The sequence below is a fragment of the Mustelus asterias genome, chromosome 1, assembly GCF_964213995.1.
Source record: "Mustelus asterias chromosome 1, sMusAst1.hap1.1, whole genome shotgun sequence".
In the NCBI taxonomy this organism is placed as follows: Eukaryota; Metazoa; Chordata; class Chondrichthyes; order Carcharhiniformes; family Triakidae; genus Mustelus; species Mustelus asterias.
Genome location: NC_135801.1, coordinates 115,280,604 through 115,306,721, shown reverse-complemented (window position 1 = coordinate 115,306,721; position 26,118 = coordinate 115,280,604). Strand labels below are relative to the sequence as shown.

Genomic DNA, 26,118 nt, shown 5'->3' with positions numbered 1-26,118 from the left:
ATAGTGCACACTACAAATCTTATGAACTACATTCAGTGCAGCGCATGCCACAAAATAGCTGAAACTACGAACAATACACACTCAACGATCGTTGCAGTGGGCAAATGATGGTATAGGTCACTGGTGTTAGGAGGAAGTCAGTAGAAACAATATTACTCAGTTCTTGAGGGGCCCATTAACTATGGCACAGAGCCGAGTTGTGAAGTGCCATACCTCTATGTGAAGTACCATTTGAAGCATTGTGTGCAATCATTACACTTTCAAACAGACTCTCTCACCGCACCCTAAGCTACATAGCACATTTCTCTTGAAGCTGAAGGTAGCAGAGAGAAGCAACAAACAGATATTGCTATGTCCAGGCTGAGCAGGTGGTATGAGGGAATATCTCAATGGGGTGACATCTGTGGATGCAAAAGGAAGTTCTGGTCCTCTCATCCACCCAAAGTTTCTCCAATTTCTCGGCTCTGTATCACAGTAAAGACATTATTACTGTCATCTGAAAAAGGCTACTGACATGCAGAAAGATGCTTTTGTGATTAAATATCAGACAAAGATGAATTGAGTGTAAATCTGTTGCATTCGAATTTATGCAGCACGTTGCCCAACATCTATCATAACTCTGGCAAGAGATCAGTAGAAACCTCAGAGAAGTGATGTCAAAGCAGCAAAACCACTTTTCATGGTTAGTCTCGAGGGTTTCTGGCGATCGTTTGTCGAGGTTACAGTTGGCACTCAGAAGAGATGTCATGGACATTTCAGTACATGTAAAGAAAGAACAAGCATTTATCTACAGCACCCCAGCATGCTTTTGAATGAAAAGCCTTTGAAGTATGGTCACTGTTGCAATGTAGGAAACATGGCAGCCAATTTGCACACAACGTTTCACATACAACACTGAAATAAATGACCAGATCATCTGCTCACGAGGTTGAGGCATAAATGTTGGCATTGAAGGACTTCCTTGCTTTTCTTCAAATAATCCCATGCATTCTTTTATGTTCATCTGAGAAAAAAGGCAGGTCTCAGTTTAATATCTCATCTAAAAGACAGTGCTCAAATATGGTGGCACTCCTTCAGTACTGCAATGGAGTGGAAGCTTAGAACATGTACTCAATTACTCGAATCAGCCTTGAAAGTACAATCTACTAACGGCAACAAAAGAGCTACTGCTGAGCCAAATTTGGCCCCTGGCCACAGAATTGGGATGAAGAGACCTAATGCGTACTTCAATGTCATCTATAATGCTCTTCACTCAAACTCCAACACCAGTGAAAATTGAGAGTCCAATCCAACAATGCCCCCTTTCCACAGGAAAAGAGATCAAGAGGTTGTCTCTTGTGAACAAGTTGTTTCATACGGATGTGTGCTACACATTGTCTGATGTGGCAGATATCCCTTGGTCCAAGTCGGAAGAATACAGCAACATGAAATATTCATACAGTGATAGCTTCTCCTTCTACTGGAAGAATTATCCTTAATCCAGATATTGTCTGCAATATTCTCAACGATATAATGCCTCTTGTGAATTTTCCCTCCGCACCGATATCATGTCAGGGGTGAGGGAAGGGGAGAGCACTGTCGGGGGTTCAAGAGGGAGGACAGCACTGTCGGGGGTGAGGGACAGAGGGAGGACAGCACTGTCGGAGATGAGGGAGGGGGAGAGCACTGTTGGGGGCGAGAGGAGAGGCAGACAACACTGTTGAGGATGAAGGAGGGAGAGAGCACTATTGGTGGAGACGGAGGGGCACTGTCGGGGGTGAGGGAGCGGAACAGCACTGTCAGAGGTGATGATGGGGTGAACATTGGAAGGGTGAACATTGGGGGGGGTGAACATTGGGGGGGTGAACATTGGGGGGGTGAACATTGGAAGGGTGAGGGAGGGAGTGGCCTTTGGGAGGGTGAGGGAAGGAGTGAACATTGGGTGGGGTGAGGGAGGGAGTGAACATTAGGTGGGGTGAGGAGGGGTGAAAATTGGTGGGTGAGGGAGGGTGTGAACATTGGGTGGTGAGGGAGGGGGTGAACATTGGGTGGTGAGGGAAGGGGTGAACATTGGGTGGTGAGGGAAGGGGTGAACATTGGGTGGTGGGGGAGGAAGTGAACATTGGAGAGTGAGGGAGTGAACATTAGGGCTGAGGGAGGCGGCGAACATTGGGGGTGAGGGAAGGGATGAACATTGGGGGAGTCAGGGAGGGGGTGAACATTGGGGGTGAGGGAGGGAGTGAACACTGGGGGGTGAGGGAGGGGGTGAACATTGAAGAGTGAGGGAGAGAGTGAACATTGGGGGTGAGGGAGAGAGTGAACATTGAGGGTGAGGGAGAGAGTGAACATTAAGGGTGAGGGAAGGGGTGAACATTGGAGGGTGAGGGAAGGGATGAACATTGGGGGAGTCAGGGAGGGGGTGAACATTGGGGGTGAGGGAGGGGGTGAACACTGGGGGGTGAGGGAGGGGGTGAACACTGGGGGGTGAGGGAGGGGGTGAACACTGGGGGGTGAGGGAGGGGGTGAACACTGGGGGGTGAGGGAGGGGGTGAACACTGGGGGGTGAGGGAGGGGGTGAACACTGGGGGGTGAGGGAGGGGGTGAACACTGGGGGGTGAGGGAGGGGGTGAACACTGGGGGGCTGAGGGAGGGGATGAACACTGGGGGGTGAGGGAGGGGGTGAACACTGGGGGGTGAGGGAGGGGGTGAACACTGGGGGGTGAGGGAGGGGGTGAACACTGGGGGGTGAGGGAGGGGGTGAACACTGGGGGGTGAGGGAGGGGGTGAACACTGTGGGGTGAGGGAGGGGGTGAACACTGGGGGGTGAGGGAGGGGGTGAACACTGGGGGGTGAGGGAGGGGATGAACACTGGGGGGTGAGGGAGGGGGTGAATACTGGGGGGTGAGGGAGGGGGTGAACACTGGGGGGTGAGGGAGGGGGTGAACACTGGGGGGTGAGGGAGGGGGTGAACACTGGGGGGTGAGGGAGGGGGTGAACACTGGGGGGTGAGGGAGGGGGTGAACACTGGAGGGTGAGGGAGGGGGTGAACACTGGGGGGTGAGGGAGGGGGTGAACACTGGGGGGTGAGGGAGGGGGTGAACACTGGGGGGTGAGGGAGTGGGTGAACATTGGGGGGGTGAGGGAGGGGGTGAACATTGGGGGGGTGAGGGAGGGGGTGAACATTGGGGGGGGTGAGGGAGGGGGTGAACATTGGGGGGTGAGGGAGTGGGTGAACATTGGGGTTGAGGGAGGGGGTGAACATTGGGGAGTTGAGGGAGGGAGTGAACTTTGTAGGGAATAATGGCGGCGGTAGTTGCACTGTCAATGGAGACAAGGTAATACAGTTTGAGAAGTTGACAGCTCTGGGCAACCTTAAACCCACAAGTTTTTCCTCAGTCTTTGCATATTCATTCATTCAAAGAATGGCAAGAAATCTGACTTAGAAATGCTGACTAAAGATTGTTTATACTGAAAATCGTATTTCCGACAGTGAAATGGAATTGGAAATAGCAGAATTAACATTGGGACATTTAAATTCTTACTTCCCAGTAAACGCCAGCTAGGGGGCATGGCTTTGCTCTTCTGAGCTGTGCCCAGGTCAGCCAGGTTTTCTACAATGGAGGCTTCAGGTGGCAGCCAGCATTGGAAGTCTGGCTTTAAACACTGCTGGCAGTCAAGTGTGCATTTTTACCTGTGATTGGCATCGGTCAGAACTGTTCCAAAACTCATCTAAAGATTTGAGCTGTTGAACTGATGTCAGAATGTCAGGATGTAAACTGGCAAACAGCAGAGTGGCTGTTTACTGGCAGGCACTGTTTGAGTGAATGATACACTTATGTCAATCTATAGATGGGTCCTTTTGAATTACGGCTGAAATTACCCTCCTTGAACTTCTCCTAAAACTCTGAAATACATCGATGCCCTTTTAAGTGCAGAATGTTTAAACTGTACATGGGGAAATTTGTCAGATACTCACTTTTTCCAAACTGTATTACAGGATTGTTTATGTGATCACAATCGTAATCTAAAATAATGGATTAAAATAACCAATATGTTGGTTTGACTTGTTTTCAAGTATCCCAAGTTATATCTCTCTCCTCAATTAGCCCTGATTGAAAACAGCTTATTACTGATTAGAACCTTGCATTGCACACAAATCCTCATTCTTTTTTGGGATTTGTTAATGAACATTTATTCATTTTATATATATATATATATATTATACATTTTATGTATCCTAATTCACTTGCATTTGCCCACATTAAAAAACAACTCCCCATTCTGTACCATAACTATTATTTTTTCCCAGTCATTTGACAACTGGTATTGATCTCTCTAACACTACTCAACTGGCCACACAGCTTTGTGTCATCAATAAATTTCAAAATAAGGCTCAGTTGGAACTAGCACTATCTCAAATATGTAATCGACAAACATTGTATTGCCAAATATGTATTGCCAACATTGTGCCTAACCCTGTCTTTATCTGACAGTACAAACAGTATATTAGATGACTGTCGGTTCTAAATACAGACAAATATAGTAAATACTGCATTTGCACATTGCAATACGAACATATGACCATACAAAATAGGAACAGAAATAGGCCACTTGGCCCCTCAAGCCTGCTCCGCCATTCAATAAGATCCTGGTTGATCTGGTTATGTTTCAAGCTCCACATTCCCATCTACCCCCAATAACCTTTGCAATAATTAGATTAGATATAGGCTGCAAAGAACTATGAGAGCTCCGATGGTTGTAGAAAGGACTTTATAAATGCATGTCTTTCTTTTTTCAATCGCAAGCCACAGATTCAATCTCTCATATCACTGCATTACAAACTCAAATAAGCTCCTACATGGAGTCAGACGTTCTGGTACAGTTCTTGCTCCATCAACACTTAAATATGTAATTTCATTGCCTTGTCTAAAAGCTTTGTCTCAGTACTAGTCTATCTGCTTACTGCCTGTAGACATGATTCCACCCATAAACAACAACATTAGAACATCCAACCCAAACATATACTTCCAGATGGAAATGTCCACTCTTTTTAATGTTCCTGATGGATATTCCCTTCTCAAAAGTGGCAACATGTGATTAGTAATATAATCTACTTTCAAAATATTGTCCAAGTACACTGCAGATTCATTAGGATTCTGTCAGCTTTGAGGAAACATTATATGAAGAAAGGCTGAAAATTCTTCTCCCTTGATTTAGATCAATTCAGATAACAGGACAATATGACAAACATGCTTAAATTAGGAAATAATGGAACAGGTTAGATGGAAGCAGGTCAATACATGTTGTTGAAGGGTCAGGAACGACAAGATTAAATGTAAGAAATTTAGAACAAAAGGTCAGAGAAAGGTTATTGCAGAGAGTTGCGAGACTGGAATTCACTTTCAAGGTTAGTGGTTGAGGCAGAAACCATGGGTGGGATTTTCCAGCTCTTTCCGCCAGTGGGATCTTACAGTCCCGCCGAAGGTGACACCTCCGCCCCCCCGCCCCTCAATACACACACACAGCGAGTCACCCGGCAGCAGGGCAGGTGAGCCACATAAACCACTCAGTGGGACCGGAAGATCCCACCGCTGGCCAATGGCGAACCACCTCTGCCGCCAGAAACCACACCACAGGGGTCAAGAAAATCCGAGAGGTCAAAATGACTCCCCTAGACTGACCATGACAGGTTTTTTATGAATTTGAATAAAAAAGGATGAAGGTATTTACTGAATGTCTGTGTTTTAATATTTACATACTAACTGCAAAGAAACAAATATGGCAGGCTTTCCTAAGTCTAAAACAAAGAGGGGTTCGTTTTTATTGAGTTAAAAATCCTCCCAGATAAAGATATGATTTTTTTTTAAAGGGTAAGCTTGCGTCTCGATCTCCATGACTGACGTTACACAAACATGCAGAATGGGTCAGCAGCACCCTATCAAGACCAAGAGTCTGAGGCTGACAAACCAATACCACAAAGGCATTTGGCATGACCAAAGCTGCTGTACCGAACAAATCCTCATTCTTTTTTGGGATTTGTTAATGAACACTTATACATATATACACATTTCATGTCTCCTAATTCACTTGCATTTGCCCACATTAAAAAACTCTCCATTCTGTACCGTAACTATTATTTTTTCCCAGTCATACCTACAGATGAATGAGAGACAGTGTCGTAGATGCCTTCACTTGTTCGGGCATCTGGTAACTCACGTCTGCACATTCTCTGGGAAGAGCTGACTCCGTAGGGACTGGGCGGCCATCCATTGCTCTGAATGCTACACTGAACATTTTTGTAAGAGGGTCGTTCAAGCATTCCACTGGGTACCTCTGCAGCATAATCCCATGCATCTGCTCATAAATACATCCAAGAGGTTGGCAATACCTGATCTAGCAAAGCTATACTTCCTGTTCACCCTGGGTGAAGCCAGCCAGGCTATCAGAACAGTGGGATTAACAACCATCTCTGGATTCCCACAGGTGCAGGGTGCCATCAACTGCACATAGGTGGCTTTAAGAGCTCCTTGGCAGCAGCCACTATGATTCAACCACAAAAAATGCTTCCACTCTCTCAAAGTTCAGCTGATGTCTGACCACCAGAAGGAGACTGTGCGGTCTGTGCGAGATACTCTTGAAGCTATCATGATTCTTACAACTTGAGGCACTCGCAGGTTCCACTGATGAGGAAACGGTGGGGCAAACAAATCCAACCCACTTCATCATGAGATACGTGTGCTGCATATTTATGCATATATAATGAGCTAAAAAGCGGATGATCCAGCATTGCAACCCATCATGCCTAACAGAAGCCAGGCCATCTTTCACATCTGCCATCATACTTTGTCTTCGGAATGGAAAATTCTAGCCTGTCTCCACTTGAAAGGTAGCCTAATAGAAATACAAATGTGAGACCATGTGCAGTTTTTAGTAAACCTTTTGAAGGAGTTCTTGACATCAGCTGGTGTGGAATTGAATGAGGGTGTCATGGTGTGTCTGAATGCCAGGAAACTGGACAGCCTGCAACACCAGATGCCAGGTGACTTGCGGCAGTAATCTTAAGTCAGTGCCTTTTCTTACTTTTAAAAAGTATTTTTAAACAGTTCAATATATTTCAGCCAATGAAATTACAGATTGATATCACTCATGCGCAAGTCACATCATTATGGCATTGATGGATTAAGAATAAAGGGGTTGAGGAGATGCGAGATCAGGGTGGGTGAATATGACTAGAACTATTTGCCCGTGTTAAATGTTAGTGAGGAATGGGTGGGTGGAATGGGCTATTTTCTTATTGTAACTTCCATACAGTCTCCTTTTCATTAATGACTGAAGCCACGGCCATTATTTCCCTAGAATAATATTCTCACTGTCTTAAAGCTACCGTTTACAACTATCAGGTATTATCATGTCAGTAGGTCAACAAACAAAAGCTGCCAAATAGCATATGATGGCTAAGGGGCTGTATTTTCTGTGAATGACAATTGGAAGGTGGCTCACTCATCACCTGCGCATAAATCAAAATTAAACACCCGCAACCAGGATGTGATTGAAGAACATTCCAGCACAAAGAAACTATGGCATTTTTAGGAATAAACCAAAAATATAAAACAAAAACAGAAGATGTTGGAACATCTCAGCAGGTCTGAAGGCATCTGTGGAGAGAGAATAAAGGCCAAACTTATACTGATCCATCCGCCACAGGAATCGGAGTGGGCGAGGGGTGGAACATGGGAAGGTCTGTTGACCTTGGGCAGGATTTTATGGTTTCGGCACAAGCGAGGCTGCATAATCCCACCCAATGTTTCGAGTTTGGACGACCCTTCGTCAGAGTCAAAAATATAAATGTGGATGAGATAGGACTGTGAAGAATGCTTCTTAACCTCAGTTATAAGCGATTTGGTGTAAATCTGTTCAGAACTTTGTTAAAATCTCTTTTCTATCAATGCTGGTAATAACAGGGCATGTTTTGCAATGTGATTTCTCTGCACCACTCTGCATTCTCTCTCTTTATAGATCAATCTTGTTTTAGTTTTATGTTTTGCATCAATATACCAATTTGCTTCAGATCTTGCTGCCTTTCTTCTCTGAATATGCTTTATCTTTACTTTTACAATTCGAGAAACCACTTCACATGGACCCAAAGAGTAGTTTCAGCACTATTAATGGTCCAGCATCAGAGTAGCAAATGTTCTACCACTATCATTATGAGCTATATAATTGCTGCCACAAGGAGGCACCACTCAGCACGACATATACCACATGACACTCACACAGATCAATTTCTGCATGGAAAAAGCAGCTTTTCACTCGAGGGTAGATTTAGCTGAGTCCTAATGTAGCAAAAGTGCACTTCAGAAAATTATAGGCTGCCTACCTATGAGTTTATGTCACATTCTTGCAGAACCTTCCAAACCTGCAGCCTCTACCATCTAGAAGAAGAAGACAGTGGACCCTTGGGAACACTGCCACCCACAAGTTCACCTCCAAGTCACATTCCATCCTGACTTAGGACTACATTGCATTCCTTCACTGCCACAGGGTCAAACTAGTGGAACTTCTAAACCTCCACAACAGCACTGTGGATGTACCTACACTACAAAGACAGCAGCGACACAAGATAGCACCTCACCACCATCTGAAATTGTATAGGGCATTTGTGAAGTCACACCTGGAGTATAGTGTGTAGTTTTGCTGTCCCTATTTGAGGAAGAATGTCCTTGCTATCGAGGGAATACAGTGAAGGTTTACCAGGCTGATCCTTGGGATAGCAGATCTGTCATATCATGAGAGACTAAGTCAGTTAGGATTATATTCAGTGGAGTTTAGAAGAGTGAGAGGGGTCTCCTGGAAACTTATAAAATTCCAGCAGGGTTAGACAGGGTAGATTCCGAAAGAATGTTCCCAATGGTGGAGAAGTCCAGAACTAGGGGTCATACATAGTTTGAGGATCAGGGGTTAATCTTTTTGAACTGAGGTGAGGAGAAATTTCTTCACCCAGAGGCTGGTGAACATGTGGAATGCACTACCACAGAATGTGTTGAGGCCAAAACATTGTCTAATTTCAAGAAGAAATTAGATATAACTCTAGGGGCTAAAGGGATCAAGGGAAACGGGGGTGGGGGGGATCAAGATATTGAATTCGATGATCAACAATGATCAAAATGAATGATGGAGCAGGCTTGAAGGGCCGAACGGCCTACTCCTGCTTTTAGTTTCTATGTTTCTTTGTTGCTTTGTAACTACTTCCTAACTTCTCTCCTGAATTGTCTGTTTCTGTTTTAAGATTATGCCCAGGTTAAATCTCCTTGCCCTAGACTCTGCCAATAGTGAAAAGGTTTCTCTCCATCAGTCCAATCAATTGCTTTCAGTAGACCCCAGTCAAATCATCCCTTAACCATCCTATAATCCAGGGAATATAAATCAGTATGGGTCTGGGAGGGGAGCACCATTGTTATATATCCCTACCTCTCACATCAATTGATGCAAGGCTATTGGCTCAACTGATAATATTTTGTCTCTCAGTCTAAAGGTCCTGCATTTAAGTCCCACTCCCAAATTTAGCACAAAAGTTAATGCTGATACTTCAATGCAGTACTGAGGGAGTACTTCACTTTTAAGATGCCTTCTTTCAGATGAGATGCTAAACTGAGGCCCAGTCTACCCTCTCATAATCTGAAGGAAGACTCCAATCAAATGTTCATGAGGCGTTCCAGAAGGTCTGAATACCAAAAAGAGAATTGAAGAGAGAAATAGTTATTTGTGCATGCCAGCTGTCTTGCCAGATCTGGACTAGTACTCGCTAATTGTTTTTGCTGTATAACTAATAATTTTATATTCCATCTTAAGTTCTTATGAAAACTCAACATTCCATCATATTGGTTGCACTTAAATCCTGATTGATTGATTGGTTGTTTGGATACATTGCATATTCCTTAATCTTTTCCTATGACATGGGTGTCCCTGACTTGCAGTGCTTTCCACAATCTTCTAAGCAACGTGGCATTCACCAAAGAACAAATAAAAGCATAACATAGGAACAGACCCATCGGCCCTCCAAGCCTGTGCCGATCACAATGCCCTAACTAAACTAAAAAGCAATCTTCTGCCCTTACTCGATCCGTATCCCTCGATCCCCTCCCTCTCCATGTACCCATCCAGATGCCTCTTAAATGTTGTTAATGTGCCTGCTTCCACCACCTCCTCTGGCAGCACATTCCAGGCACCCACCACTCTCTGCGTGAAAAACGTTCCTCACACATCTCCCTTAAACTTTCCCCCTCTCACCTTGAACCTGGGCTCCCTTGTAACTGACACTTCCACCCTGGGAAAAAGCCTCTGACTATCCACCCTGTCTACGTCTCTCATAATTTTGTAGACCTCCATCAGGTCTCCTCTCAGCCTCCGTCTTTCCAGTGAAAACAATCCTAGTTTATTCAACCTCTCCTCATAGCCAACATCCTTGAGACCAGGTAACATCCTGGTGAACCTTCTTTGCACTCTCTCAAAAGTTTCCACATCCTTCCGGTAGTGTGGTGACGACAACTACACGTATTACTCCAAATGTGGTCTAACTAAGGTTTTATATAGCTGCAACATGATTTCCCAACTCTTGTACTCAATGCCCAGGCTGATGAAGGCAAGCATGGCATATGCTTTCTAATCACCTGTGTTGCCACTTTTAGGGAACTGTGGACCTGCACGCCCAGATCCCTCTGTATGTTAATGTTCCTAAGGGTTCTGCCATTTACAGCATAATTCACACCTAAACTAGATGCTCCAAAATGCATCCCCTCATTAACATTTTAAGGCCAGAACTATATCAATCATTCTTGTGGTACAAGAGACAACATGATGTGAATAACATAGCCACTGTTATACCAAATATTACTAATGTTTCAATTACAGCAATTAACAGGGCTATTGTTTCAATGTATTGAACTGAATGAGACGTGCATTTACGCTAAAGAGGTCAGTGAACAGAAACCACAGCAAAGTATATGTCTGGCTTCCCACAGGCATGAAATAACACATCATCACATAGAGATGTAAATGTATGATGCACCTTCTAACACTGTCTATTGGACAAGGTCATTCACAAATCCCAGCAACTGGTGGTGTCATTCATCTGGTTCTCCTTGATCACATATCAATAGTGTCTCAAGGGATCAAGGAGTATGGGGGGGGATGGCGGGATCAGGATATTGAATTCGATGATCAGCCATGATCAAAATGAAAAGCGGAACAGCCTCAAAGTGCCGAATGGCTTACTTCTGCTTCTAGCTTCTATGTTTCTATGACAGTAGCTCCAAGGAAAAACTGATGATGAAGAAACACTGGGAAAGAATGGCATGGAGGCGGTGGGGGGGGGGGTGGTTTGGGTGGCAGAGGTGCCAGTTTTAAAGTTAAAGTTTATTTATTAGTCACAACTAGGCTTACATTAACACTGTAATGAAGTTATTGTGAAAATCCCCTAGTTGCCACACTCCGATGCCTGTTCAAGTACACAGAAGTGCGTGGCCAATGCATCTAACCAGCTTGTCTTTTGAACTATGGGGGGAAACCGGAGCACCTAGAGGAAACCCACGCAGACACGGGGAGAATGTGCAAACTCCACACAGACAGTGACCCAAGCCAGGAATCGAACCCGAGTCCCTGGTGCTGTGAGGCAGCAGTGCTAACCACTGTGCCACCGAGCCACCCCTTTTTTTGGAGAGTAATGTTACACACTATAATATTAAGTTGTTGGGTTGGAGAAGTTGCAATAACTCCTGAAACCTGTCAGCTACAGACACTGTAACAACATAATCACAACTACAAGAACACTCCCTTAATCTCAGTTTCTTGCCATGCTGCTTTCCCTTAGACTCTCAGATCATGTGAGTATATGTCACTTCCTTCTATCTCATCACAGGTTTCTACAGTTAAACCTTTGTGCAACTTAGTCTAACATAATCTGGTATATAACAGACACACACAGATTCTGCAGCTGAGAACTCAGTTGAGAACATTGGTGGCAGCGCTGTGAACACAGGAATGCTTGGTGCATTAGCGAGGCTGCCAGGGTCCCTGTTGTCACTGTCAAGGAGCATGGAGGAGTGTTTTCTCTGAGCTTGGAGCCCATACATTCCAGCATGGAAATGGAGCCAACTCCATCTCTGTACATGTGGACCCAGTAAGAAGTCTCACAACACCAGGACCCGACATGTGGACCCAACCATGATGCTGCGTCTGATTGCTGTGTCTCACTTTCCTTTGCAGCCAGAAACCACCCAGTGTCTGAGTGCTGCTCCAACAGAAGTATTGCAAATTCACCTGCTGCTATGAACATTCAGATTGCTGCCATGAGTTGGCTGTGGTTGTGATCAAAGGCATTTCCATGATCTCACAACAGACCAGCAATCTATTCTCCAACAGAGCTGCTGACCCAAGAAAGTGGCATTGTCCCCATGGAGCATGAACCTGCTGCCCTATCTCAGGATGGCAGCCTTCATCCAATCCAATACTGCCACTCTGCGAGTGCCCTTGCTGCTGGCTCTCAGACTGCTCCTGGCAAAGCCAAGGGGATTCAGTCGGAAGCCATGCCTTCTAGGGCCACAGTTGCTTGATCTGCTTGACAACAACAGATGCCTGATCGTCATCCTTATGTATTCCTTGTTGCTGTTGGCCGTTTTGTACTTCCTAGATTGCCACAGTAAGGTCCTGGCTCCTGGGGAGCAGCCCTTTCCCAGGGAGTGCTTGGATGCTCTGGCACTGATGTTTTGGGTGGATTTGGAAGTGGATTTCAGTGTCGGAGCAATTTGTCAGTGTGGACCCGGGGCGGTAAGAGTAAGCTGTACATTTATTTACACACCACCTGGAGAATGGGCTCCTCATTTGCTGGCTAGCTCTTCAAACAACAGCCTGCCGTCTTCTACCTGTGTGAACCCATGTGGTCGGCTCTTTACCCAGGGGGATGCTGAAAGCCAGCAAGGGGCTGTGTGGCACATGCTACATTCACTTTTCCACTCCAACTTCTCCGCTCTGAGGCTTTACTGAGCAAAATTTCATAATTTTGTCTTTTTTTAAAAAAACACAAAATCCAGTCTAAACGATTTTTTAAAAAATTAATTCATGGGACATGGGTGTCACTGGCTGGCCAGCATTTATTGCCCATTCCTAGTTGCCTGAGGGCAGCTAAGAGTCAACCACATTGCTGTGGCTCTGGAGTCACATGTAAGCCAGACCAGGTATCTGCCTTCCCTAATGGACATTAGTGAACCAGATAGGTTTTTGTGACAATTCACAATGGTTTCATGGTCATCATTAGATTCTTAATTCCAGATTTTATTTTACTGAATTCAAATTCTACAATCTGCCACGGCAGGATTCGAACCCGGGCCCCCAGAACGTTAGCTGAGTTTCTAACGATAATACCACTAGGCCATCGCCTGGACAGTCTAAGGAGTAATATTTTCTCACCCTGTCCTAGCTCCCTTCCACTGGAACTCAGTCACTCTCACTCTTTGCGTTCTCGCCCCCTCACACTGCTTGTGCATGTTAATCATTAAAACAACTCTTCGCTGGATGCATTTCCTTAGTCTGCTAACCTTCCCCCCTCACTTGCTCTCCGAAACTGGTTCCTGCTCATCACTTCACAAGTGCTTACCTCACTCAAACTAAGGCCTTTTGTCCCAGACCTCTGTAGAAACGTCAACTTTCATTTATCCGCCCTTGTCAATGACTTTACAGAGTTTAATATTCCAAATGATGTTAATGGATTAAGCTATACTGTTGAAATTGAGGTTGGGAGTTTTGTATACAGTTGGTTGTTGCTACGAGGGAGATTGAGGGAATAAATGTGTTACTTATACAGAAATGTGCACAAGTGGCTGTATGAAAAAGAGGTGGAGAGGAGTGAGTGTGACAGTGTATGTATGTGAGTGAGGGAGAGAGATTCAGAGGATTGTGCATGTGAGGGAGCGTTTGAATGTGCATGAGAAGTATTAGAGTGTGATAGTGACTAGGACTGTGCACAAAAGCTCATTTGAAATGCAAACGTCATTGGGCAGAGGGGTGTGACATCATGGAGGGGGCAAAAATGAGAGTGAGCACGGCCCCCACAAAGTGTAAGTCCACCACTGATCCAAAGAAAGAAGATTTGATATTTTAAGGGTGTTCAGTGGTTGGGAGAGGGAGGTCAGAGACCTGAGGGATAGATTAGAGGCCTGGGAAGGGGAGCAGAGGCCAGTTGGTGCAGAGTAAATAAGAACCATAGTGTCAAGGTGAAGGTCTGGAGAGGGTGGTATCGGAGGACTCGGGTAGGGGCAATGGGATTGACGGTTTTATGGGGAAGGGCAGGGACTGCCTGGTTTTCTGTTTGGTTTAGACAGGCATGTTGGATTCAGAAGGTGAGTGTAAAGGCATTCACCTCCTGGAGCCAGCAAGCTCTTACCTGAATGTGACTCCTGGATTTCCTGAGGCTCAGTAAACCTGACCAACCAGAAATAACATTGAAAAGCTAATTGCCAATCTTCTCCTTTGGGCCAATTGGTCACCCACCCATCATCCTGCCATCATTAAAACTGGAAGTATGCATGTTGGAATTGGATTAAGGTTGGGATTCTGGTTTTTGAGATTATAAAAACAAAACCCAACCCAAGCCCACATTTTGTTAGTTAAAATTCCCTGCCTTAACACTTGTGAAGAGCCCAGTGATGTTTCTCCATTAACCTTGGTGTATAAATGCAGTTTATTGTTTATGGAGGACTGAAAATGGCCCAAATAAAATTGGATATGAAAAGCAAGTTAGGGGAGAATGAAATCTAAGAAACCGAATCAAGAAAATGTTTTTTTTTGGATGTCTATCATTGAAAAATTGTACTTTATCTCTGATGTCTTTGCCATGTTCTCAGTAAAGAAACAGATCTGAGAGTCCACTGATGGATAGGAGTGATACTGAAACCAGGTTGCTATGTGTGTTGGGGTGTGGCCCCTTTAAGGGAATGGGTCAGGTGACCCTGTGTGTGGGCTGATCTGCTCAGGAACTGCCCTGAGAGGGCAGTTGTCGTCTGGAGTGTGGAGCAAGTAACGCTGCAATGAATACTTGTGTTCTCTGATGCCTGTCTGTGGATTGAGTTCCTGAGGCTACCCCTCAGTAGGAAAGAATTTAACACAGGTGACTGGACCTTTGTGTGGGGACAAGAGGAACCTATTAAAGTGATAAGTGTTACTACTAAGGAATAGTAGAAATTTCAACACAATAAAAGGTCAGTCGTCCAGATCACTGCCTTGCCAGAAGCTAGCTCTCCTACAGCACCTACCTACTGGATTATATTATCATTTCTCTTTCCTCATGGGGCGGCACGGTAGCACAGTGGTTAGCACTGCTGCTTCACAGCTCCAGGGACCTGGGTTCAATTCCCGGCTTGGGTCACTGTCTGTGTGGAGTTTGCACATTCTCCTCGTGTCTGCGTGGGTTTCCTCCGGGTGCTCCGGTTTCCTCCCACAGTCTAAAGATGTGTGGGTTAGGTTGATTGGCCATGCTAAAATTGCCCCTTAGTGTCCTGAGATGCGTAGGTTAGAGGGATTAGCGGGTAAATGTGTAGGCATAAGGGGGTAGGGCCTGGGTGGGATTGTGGTCGGTGCAGACTCGATGGGCCAGATGGCCTCTTTCTGCACTGTAGGGTTTCTATTCTATGATTCTCATATTCATTAATAGTTTAATTCTTTAAGTGTTCACCTAATTCCTTTGTAAATATTGTTACTAATTTGCCTTCATCAGTTATTTGTGGTGGTGTATTCCACCTCATCATTACTTCTCCTTTGAAGAAAATCTTCCCATGTTCCCCTTTTTATTTCCAGGACTAAACGTTGAATTTATGCCTCTTTGATGCCGATTAATCAGCCAGTGGAAATATGCTTTCACCAATTATTATTTAATAATGGGGAGCCTCTATAAGATCCAAAGTCCAAAGATGTGCGGGTTAGGTTGATTGGCTATGCTAAATAGACGCTAGTGTCAGGGGATTAGCATGGGTAAATATGTGGGGTTATGAGGATAGAGCCTGGGTGAGATTTGTGGTCAGTGCAGACTCAATGGCCCAATTAGCCTCCTTCTGTACTGTAGGGATTCTATGATCTATGATTCCCCTTCAACCATTTCTATTTTTCGTACTTTCAATTACAATTGCCTCAAAGTGAGGCACGGTATGAATTTGTCAATGCAGAATAAATCTCCTTATCCTCTTTCCTGATCATGAAAATCCATCCCAAGCTCAGAGGGACACTCTCGCAATGTTCCACACCCAAGCCATCTCTTCGTCTCTGTAAGTAAAATGTCAACATTTGGTTCTCTTGCCCACTAGGACCCAAGTTTACAGTGGCCAAAAATGAATTAAATTGGACCCAGGCAGGCAGCAAAAAAGCTCTTCTACATGAGCTGGACTGATCCCCTGGACGAATAGTGTTCTAATTTACTGTGCCCAATACTCAACTGACTTGCATATAAACCAAAACCAAAATCAAAGAATCAAAGTTGGTGAAAATTGGAAATAAAGATACACAATGCTGAAAACAAAATTAACAGGTCAGCTGAAGAGAAAACCTAACTGTTTCTATGTCCATAGAAGCTGCATGCAGGTGGCTTATTATTACTTAAACACCAAGCCAGCATAAAGCAATAAAAGGATTATAAATTAATATATTTTATACATAATCAAACAACAGCAACTTACAATATATCAAAGGCTAACTCTAAAGCATAGAATAGCATTCACAAACACAAGGAAGAAATAGAATGATATGCCAATTCGATAAGATGAAGAGAAGTGGGAGGTGGTTGGTGTGAAACCCGCATGAACTGTACATTCTGAACAATTCTGCCTTCCAATGTCGAGCTTTCAATAACACGTCTGACTTGGACAAAAACGTGCGCTGACGCCAGGGAAATCTGCCCTAATTGCTATGTGCAATAACAAATAGGCGTAAGAGGTGATTGGCGGTACAGGCAGAACAGGTCACTGCAGCCGACAAGTTCTGAGGGCGGGAGCTTCATTCGTAAGTATCATCACCTCAGCCCAGATGCCCAGGAGCAAGAGTTCAAAGCAGCACCAGTAAGTTTAAATCCACCGGAATTTCCCGTTCAACCCAAAACAGCACCCGACTTCCCGGTTCCCTTTGAATGTCAAAAGACAACAAACTTCAAGCAGGACTCAGAGCATGCCTTCATCCTCTCTCTTTCTCTTCCATATGATTTATTCTCTATCTAAAGTTTCCTGTTCATTTTTTAAAATCTTTTGCACCGGTTATTCTATCCATTTACTGCAGTAATTTCAAATGATTAATTTCGAATTATCCCTGCAACATCAAGAAAGTACACTACCCAGTTCCTGTGTGAGTGTGGGTGTTCACAGTGAGAACTATCTCGTTCAGCACAGCGAGCAGTCATCTCGGAAAGAGGCAGAATTGGAAATAGAGTTCGGTATAGTCAAATAGACAGGAGCAGTCGGGGGTATTAGGTTCACAGAGCACAATCTGTAGACAAGTCTCCAATTATTGTTAAAACTTAACTGCCTAGTATTTTCACATCTTCTCAAAAGTACGTTATCTGAAAAAAAAGTAACTGCAACAAACTTGTTCAGATGCCCTTTGTTAACCTCTGAAGGACCAATCTCCGGGAGGGTATAATCAGCATGTGGGGCAATCGTTAATCTGAAATTTCTTTGCTCTGCAATTAAAACACGCCTTTCTCAAACAATCAAAGGGAAGGCACCCTTTTCTCTCACACATACACAAGCATAATAAACTGATCAATCATTCCGAAAGTCAGAAACAATCGCCTCTTTACCTTGATGAACAATTAGAATGAGCAATACAGCAGGAGCCCAGCGCTGATCCATGTTAGCAGGAGCCGGCTGAACCTTCATTCCATTGAACCACCTGCCCGGAGCCTCGCTAAATCCCAGCCGCGCACCCTTCTGGTCCGCCGAGTTCTACCCACACCAGTTTTACTCCGTGCTGCCTCTGACGCGCTTCCCCCTTTCTCCAGACTGTTCGTTAACTCCGACACTATTGCTTTTGTTGCTGTGGATGTATTTGCATAACCGTCACACATCCCTGAAAAAATTGTTTTGGACTTGGCTCTTTAAAATAAGTTCTTCCCACGAAGAGTGATCATGTGAGGTGGGTTTCCTTAAAGAGTAATATTGATAATATTCTACAATTATTTAGGAACCAATAGGTTATAGCGTTCGGCGAATTTCCGAGTGTTGCTGGTCGGAGTTATTAAGATTAAAGGCAACAGAAGTGGCTTGCATTTACACAATAACTTTTCAGTGCAAAATATCCCAGACACTTTGCATCAGCTACATTACTGGTTTATTATTCATTTCCTCCTCGTGTCCATAACCAGCACTAGCTCAACTTTTTCCTGCTGTGAGTCTCTCCTCTCTCCAATACAATTCCCCAGTGTACACAACCTCTGCCCATCTTATTCAGCACTCCTGAACCTGATTCACCAGTCAGGAACTCACTTCTCAACAACAGCAAAAACAACTTCCAAATGTCCTAAGGTGCTTCAAAGGAGCATTATAAAGCAAAATTAGGCACCAAGCCACATCCAGGAGGCAGTGTAAGTCAGCCAGTGCAGGGGTGATGGATTGAAATGGTAGGAGTTAAGAAGTGGGCAGCAGAGCAGAGTTTAGCATAACCTGACGTTTACAGAAGATGGGAGACTGTGCCAACCAAGGGAATGCTGAAATAGTCAAGACTCGGGGAAGAGGGATTGAGCAACAGATAAGCTGAGTCAGGGCATGGTTGGATAATGTTACAGAGGTGGAAATAAAATTTGCTAATGACGGTGTTGAAATGTAGTCAGAAGATCATCTTGGGTCATTATGATACCAACATTGCAAATAATCTGGTTCAGTCCCAGATAGTTATGGAGAGCAGGGTGAAGTAAATCTCACTTGATTAATGATCAGATGGTCTTTGACTAGCAAACACTCCTAAATGGCAGTGCACAATTTGCAATTTGAAATTCGAGGCTTAGTCGGGCAACGCACTATACATCCTTTAGAGAATACTCAAAGAGTTTCAATCAATGTTCCATTACTCTTTTGCTAGATATCCTGGATGATGGAAAAACATTTTACATGTTGCATCTTCAAGGGCTAGCTGTAAAAATACATGCACATTGATACCAAAGACTTCCATTGAATAACAAATTGGTCGTTCTGGTGATTGACCTTCCTTGAGATCAATATTCTTCTGGGCCCAGACCCAATGTTTGAACCGAAAAGCTCAGATTGATCCAACTTTACTGATAAACCGCTTGGATAGGCAACGTGAGAGAGTTACTATGTGCGGAAGAAGTTACCAAAAGCAACTTTAAGTTCCTATGAACTTAAAGCAGGTCCATTACAGTAGAGTTTTGCACAAAAGCATGGGTGAGACCCAGTGGCAGGGGAGTTAGGCACCAGGGAGCAAATTATTGGAAAAGATAGGGAAAAGCTTTTTCCCCCAAGGAAGGATGATGAGGGCAGAGAAATTGGTAGATATGGAAAAGGAATTGAGGAATGATCAGACACAACATTGTCGACATTCAAGACCTCATGAGCAGAGAACCAATGAAAGATAGCAAATTCCAGCTGATAGCTGTGGGTATGGGTTAACAACTTAATGCAAAGGATGGAATGAGAATAGGAGGACAGAAAACATTTAGGAGACTAAAGAGTTCAGATGTAGGTTCAAATCGCTGAGAAGAGAAGTTTCTTAAAGTAGAAACAAAGGAAGGAGAGAATGGAAGACACCTAGACAGGTAAATCAGTGTGGAAACTGGGAGGCAGTAGCATCAATATGTGTTCTTACGTCATGCATCAGTCGTGGCTCAGTTGATAGCCCCCTTGTTTCTGATTTAGAATGCACTGGGTTTAAGTCTCCCAAAACTTCAGCACAAAAGTTAGGGCTGACGTTTCAGTGCAGTACTGAGGGAGTACTGTAATGTTAAGATGCACTCTTTCAGATAAGATCTTAAACTAAGGTCCTCTTAGCCCTCTCAGGTAGATATAGAAGATCCAATGAAACTATTGAAAAGAACAGGGAAATCATTCCGTATGTCGTGACCAATATTTATCCCTCAATCAACATGATGAAAAAACAGGTTATCTGCTTATTATCACATTGTTGTTTGTAGGACCTTACTATGTGCAGATTGGCTTCTATGTTTCCTACATCACAAGGAAACTTTACTCCAAATGTACTGTATTGTCTGTAAAGTACTTTGAGACATCCAGTTGTGTTGAAAGACACTATATCAATGCAAGTTTTCTTTACCCAAAAAACATTTAATTGACAGATGAGACAACTGTTGGGATCCTGGACCAGAATCCCAAATTACATTAGGAAGCTAGACTAGACCCCAACAATTTTTCCTTTTGCCATAAATGTGAGGAAAGGATATTTCTTTCCAGAGATGATTACATTGACGAAGCATGGATCTTTTATAATGAAACAAACTTTATTTAATAACATAGTTTAAATAAACTCTAACAAATGATTCAGCTTAACCATTAACTTTTGAATAATATTTTAAAATGAAAGGAAGCAACCTTACTTTCTAGTTTATGACTGTTCCATTTCCAAATAAGTCCCATTCATACATAGATCAAAACCACTTTCAAATAAATACAGTTAGCAAACCCAGGCATACTTGCTATAAATTGTGCTAACAGTCTTGAAGCTTTTAGAGAGAGATTTTGTGGAGAGAGAGTGAATTCTCAGGAACAGCCTGCACACATCTCTGACTTCAGCAGACCTGAACTGCAACTCTTTAGTTTTTTCCCTGCTACAGACTTAACTCCTCTCATCACCACGCCAACACCTAGAACATAGAACAGTACAGCACAGAACAGGCCCTTCGGCCCACGATGTTGTGCCGAGCTTTATCTGAAACCAAGATCAAGCTATCCCACTCCCTATCATCCTGGTGTGCTCCATGTGCCTATCCAATAACCGCTTAAATGTTCCTAAAGTGTCTGACTCCACTATCACTGCAGGCAGTCCATTCCACACCCCAACCACTCTCTGCATAAAGAACCTACCTCTGATATCCTTCCTATATCTCCCACCATGAACCTTATAGTTATGCCCCCTTGTATTAGCTCCATCCACCCGAGGAAATAGTCTTTGAACGTTCACTCTATCTATCCCCTTCATCATTTTATAAACCTCTATTAAGTCTCCCCTCAACCTCCTCCGCTCCAGAGAGAACAGCCCTAGCTCCCTCAACCTTTCCTCATAAGACCTACCCTCCAAACCAGGCAGCATCCTGGTAAATCTCCTCTGCACTCTTTCCAGCGCTTCCACATCCTTCTTATAGTGAGGTGACCAGAACTGCACACAATATTCCAAATGTCGTCTCACCAAGTTCCTGTACAGTTGCAGCATAACCCCACGGCTCTTAAACTCCAACCCCCTGTTAATAAAAGTTAACACACTATGGGCCTTCTTCACAGCTCTATCCACTTGAGTGGCAACCTTTAGAGATCTGTGGATATGGACCCCAAGATCTCTCTGTTCCTCCACAGTCTTCAGAACCCTACCTTTGACCCTGTAATCCACATTTAAATTAGTCCTACCAAAATGAATCACCTCACATTTATCAGGGTTAAACTCCATTTGCCATTTTTCAGCCCAGCTTTGCATCCTATCTATGTCTCTTTGCAGCCTACAACAGCCCTCCACCTCATCCACTACTCCACCAATCTTGGTGTCATCAGCAAATTTACTGATCCACCCTTCAGCCCCCTCCTCTAAGTCATTAATAAAAATCACAAATAGCAGAGGACCAAGCACTGATCCCTGTGGCACTCCGCTAGCAACCTGCCTCCAGTCCGAAAATTTTCCATCCACCACCACCTTCTGTCTTCGATCAGATAGCCAGTTACCTATCCAATCGGCCAACTTTCCCTCTATCCCACACCTCCTTACTTTCATCATAAGCCGACCATGGGGGACCTTATCAAACGCCTTGCTAAAATCCATGTATATGACTGATTGAAAACTCACGACCCTTTGAATCAACCTAATCAAAAACCCCAAGGGAAATCTTCACCCAAAAATAGAAATCTATTAGCTTTATCCAAAGTAATTATTCTGCTCTCCCAAAATCGGGGCTGCATTTTGATTGCCCGTAAAATAAAGTTGAATTTTAAATATTCCCCATAAACATAAAAAATATATATACGTATTTATATCAATTGCACCACTATCCTCACACAACTGTAGCAGGCTATTGTGCTTGAAGGGAAAGATGCCCCAAAAGCAGAGGGCAAAGCCAAGGTATGACTTATAATAAGGGCAAACCACTGCCATTATGACTTGGATGAGGCAAGGAATGAAATGTAAAGAAAAATGTATCAACTCACCTTTAATCAATGGCAAATCTGTAGGGGAAGTTCTTTGAACATATACTACAGAAATGAATGTTCCCCACCCCTTCTGGCAGTACATATCAGAGAATTGTGTGCACTAGCACATACTCTGTTGTCCTGAATGTCTCCTGATCACCTATCGTAACTATGATGCAAGGTTAGCAGAAACTTGAGAAATGGTGTAAGGAGCTAAAACAGACCTTTATACCCAAATAGAATCCTCCCCGAAATACTCCCCAGATAATTTCATATGTAATGTAAGTATAAACAGCAGAACATTGGAACAGCCATTCAACCTCACAGCCTGTTCCGTCTGTCATTGAGACCATGTTTGATCTGTGTCCTAACTCATCCTCTTACTTCAGTATCATACCCTTTAATACCATCGGCCAGGAAAAATCTATCTATCTCAGATGTTAAAATTATGAATTGAGCTTGCATTCTTCTTCTTGTGCAAGAGTGTTCTACATTTCTATTATTCCCTTTGCATTAACTGCTTCCTAACTTCTCTCCTGTTTTAAGATTATGCCCAGGTTAAATCTCCTTGCCCTAGACTCTGCCAATAGTGAGAAGGTTTCTCTCCATCAGTCCAATCAATTGCTTTCAGTAGACCCCAGTCAAATCATCTCTTAACCATCCTATAATCCAGGGAATATAAATCAGTATGGGTCTGGGAGGGGAGCACCATTGTTATATATCCCTACCTCTCACATCAATTGATGCAAGGCTATTGGCTCGATTGATAATATTTTGTCTCTCAGTCTAAAGGTCCTGCATTTAAGTCCCACTCCCAAATTTAGCACAAAAGTTAATGCTGATACTTCAATGCAGTACTGAGGGAGTACTTCACTTTTAAGATGCCTTCTTTCAGATGAGATGCTAAACTGAGGCCCAGTCTACCCTCTCATAATCTGAAGGAAGACTCCAATCAAATGTTCATGAGGCGTTCCAGAAGGTCTGAATACCAAAAAGAGAATTGAAGAGAGAAATAGTTATTTGTGCATGCCAGCTGTCTTGCCAGATCTGGACTAGTACTTGCTAATTGTTTTTGCTGTATAACTAATAATTTTATATTCCATCTTAAGTTCTTATGAAAACTCAACATTCCATCATATTGGTTGCACTTAAATCCTGATTGATTGATTGGTTGTTTAGATACATTGCATATCCCTTAATCTTTTCCTATGACATGGGTGTCCCTGACTTGCAGTGCTTTCCACAATCTTCTAAGCAACGTGGCATTCAACAAAAAACAAAGAAAAGTATAACACAGGAGCACGCCCTTCGGTCCTCCAAGCCTATGTCGATCGCGATGCCCTAACTAAACTAAAAAAACCTTCTGCCCTTACCTGGTTCATATCCCTCCATTCCCTCCCTATTCATGTACCCATCCAGATGCCTTTTAAATGTTGCTAATGTGCCTGCTTCCGCCACCTCCTCTGGCAGCACGTTCCAGGCACCCACCACTCGCTGTGTGAAAAACTTCCCCTACACATCTCCCTTAACTTTCCCCCTCCCACCTTTAATCTGTGCTCCCTTGTAATTGACACTTCCACCCTGGGAAAGTCTCTGACTATCTACCCTGTCTATGCCTCTCATAATTTTGTAGACGCCTATCAGGTCTCCCCTCAGCCGCCTCTTTCCAATGAAAACAATCCTAGTTTATTCAACCTCTCCTCATAGCCAACACCCCTGAGACTAGGGAACATCCTGGTGAACCTTCTTTGCACTCTATCCAAAGCTTTCACGTCCTTCTGGTAGTGTGGTTACCAGAACTGCACGCAATACTCCAAATGTGGTCTAACTAAGGTTTTATATAGATGCAACATGATTTCTCAACTCCTGTACTCAATGCCCCGGCCTATGAAGGCAAGCATGGCATATGCTTTCTAATCACCTGTGTTGCCCAGATCCCTCTGCATGTTAATATTCCTAAGGGTTCTGCCATTTACAGTATAATTCACACCTAAACTTGATCCGCCAAAATGCATCACCTCATTAACATTTTAAGGCCAGAACAATGCCAATCATTCTTGTGATACAAGAGACAACATGATATGAATAACATAGCCACTATTATACCAAATATTACTAATGTTTCAATTACAGCAATTAACAGGGCTATTGTTTCAGTGTAATGAACTGAATGAGACATGCATTTATGCTAGAGAGGTCAGTGAAGAGAAACCGCAGCAAAGTATATGTCTGGCTTCCCACAGGCTTGAAATGACACGCCATCACATAGAGATGTCTATTGGACAAGGTCATCCACAAATTCCAGCAACTGGATGTGTCATTCATCTGGTTGTTGTTGATCATATATCGATTGAAATAGTAATGCTATTCACTTTGGGGTTTTGTTAAAATGGAGATCTATCAATAACAGCATCCAATCTAGCTAGTTGGCAATGTGTAAAATTGCACAAGTATGTCTTGTCCACAAATACAACTTAGCTAATAACCACCCCTTTCAGTCTATTCTTGATCATCAGAAAAGTGATGGAAGGGGTCCTCAACAGTGTTATCAAGTAACATTTACTTAGAAATAACGTGCTCACTGGCGCTCAGTTTGGATTCCATCAGGATCACTCAGCTCCTAACCTCGCAACAACCTTGGTCCAAAAGTGGGCGATAGAGCGGAACACAAGAAATGAGGTGAGAGCGACTGCCCTTAACATCAGGGCATAATTTAACAGAGTGTGGCATCAAGGAGCCCTGGCAAAACTGGAGTCAATGGGAATCGGGGAAAAACTCTCCACTAGTTGGAGTCATGCCTAACACAAAGGAAAATGGTTATGATTATTGGAGGTCAATCATCTCAGTCCTGAGACATTGCTGCAGGAGTTGCTCAAGATAGCCTCGTAGGCCCACCCATCTTCAACTGCTTCATCAGTGACCTTCCCTCCATCATAAGGTCAGAAGTGGGGATGCTCCCTGATGTTCAGTACAATTCACAACTCCTCAGATGCTGAAGTAATCTGTGCCCATATGCAGTAAAACCTGAACAACATTTAGTTGGACTGACAAGTGGCAAGTACCACACAACTGCCAGACAACGACCATCTCCAACAAGAGAAGATCTAACCATTGTCTCTTGACATTCAATGGCATTACCATCACTGAATCCCGCGCTATCAACATCCTGGGGGTTACCATTGACCACAAACTGAACTGGACTAGCCATATGAATACTGTGCTACAAGAGCAAGTCAAAGACTAAGAATCCTGCAGCAAGTGAATAACATAGCTACTATTATACCAAATATTATTAATGTTTCAATTACAGCAATTAACAGGGCTATTGTTTCAGTGTAATGAACTGAATGAGACATGCATTTATGCTAAAGAGGTCAGTGAAGAGAAACCGCAGCAAAATATATGTCTGGCTTCCCACAGGCTTGAAATGACACGCCATCCTGACTCCCAAAAGCCTATCCACCATCTGCAAGGCACAAGCTGGGAGTGTGATGGAATACTGACCACTTGCCTGGATGATGAACAGTAGCTCCAACAACATGAAAGAAGCTCAACATTATCCAAGATAAAGCAGCCCGCCTGATTGCTACCCTTCGACAAATATTCAATCCCTCCACCGGTGATGAACAGTAGCAGCAGTGTTGTACCATCTACAAGATGCACTGCAGGAACTCACCAATGTTTCTTATGCAACATCTTCCAAACCTACAACCACCACCATCTGGAGGTTCTCCTCCAAGTCGTTCACCAT

At 43.8% G+C, this 26,118-nt stretch overlaps 1 protein-coding gene across 2 annotated transcripts in view; it reads right to left on the bottom strand.

Moving 5' to 3' along the window:
- Positions 1-17,984, bottom strand: part of LOC144496608 (mast/stem cell growth factor receptor Kit-like) — a 91,905-nt gene extending 73,921 nt beyond the window's left edge. For both annotated transcript variants that reach the window (XM_078217211.1, XM_078217212.1), the window contains exon 1: positions 17,807-17,984. In XM_078217211.1, coding sequence (XP_078073337.1) covers positions 17,807-17,885 — 79 coding nt within the window. In that variant the 5' untranslated portion in view covers positions 17,886-17,984. The remainder of the gene's footprint in view (positions 1-17,806) is intronic.
- Between the last annotated feature and the right edge of the window lie 8,134 nt (positions 17,985-26,118).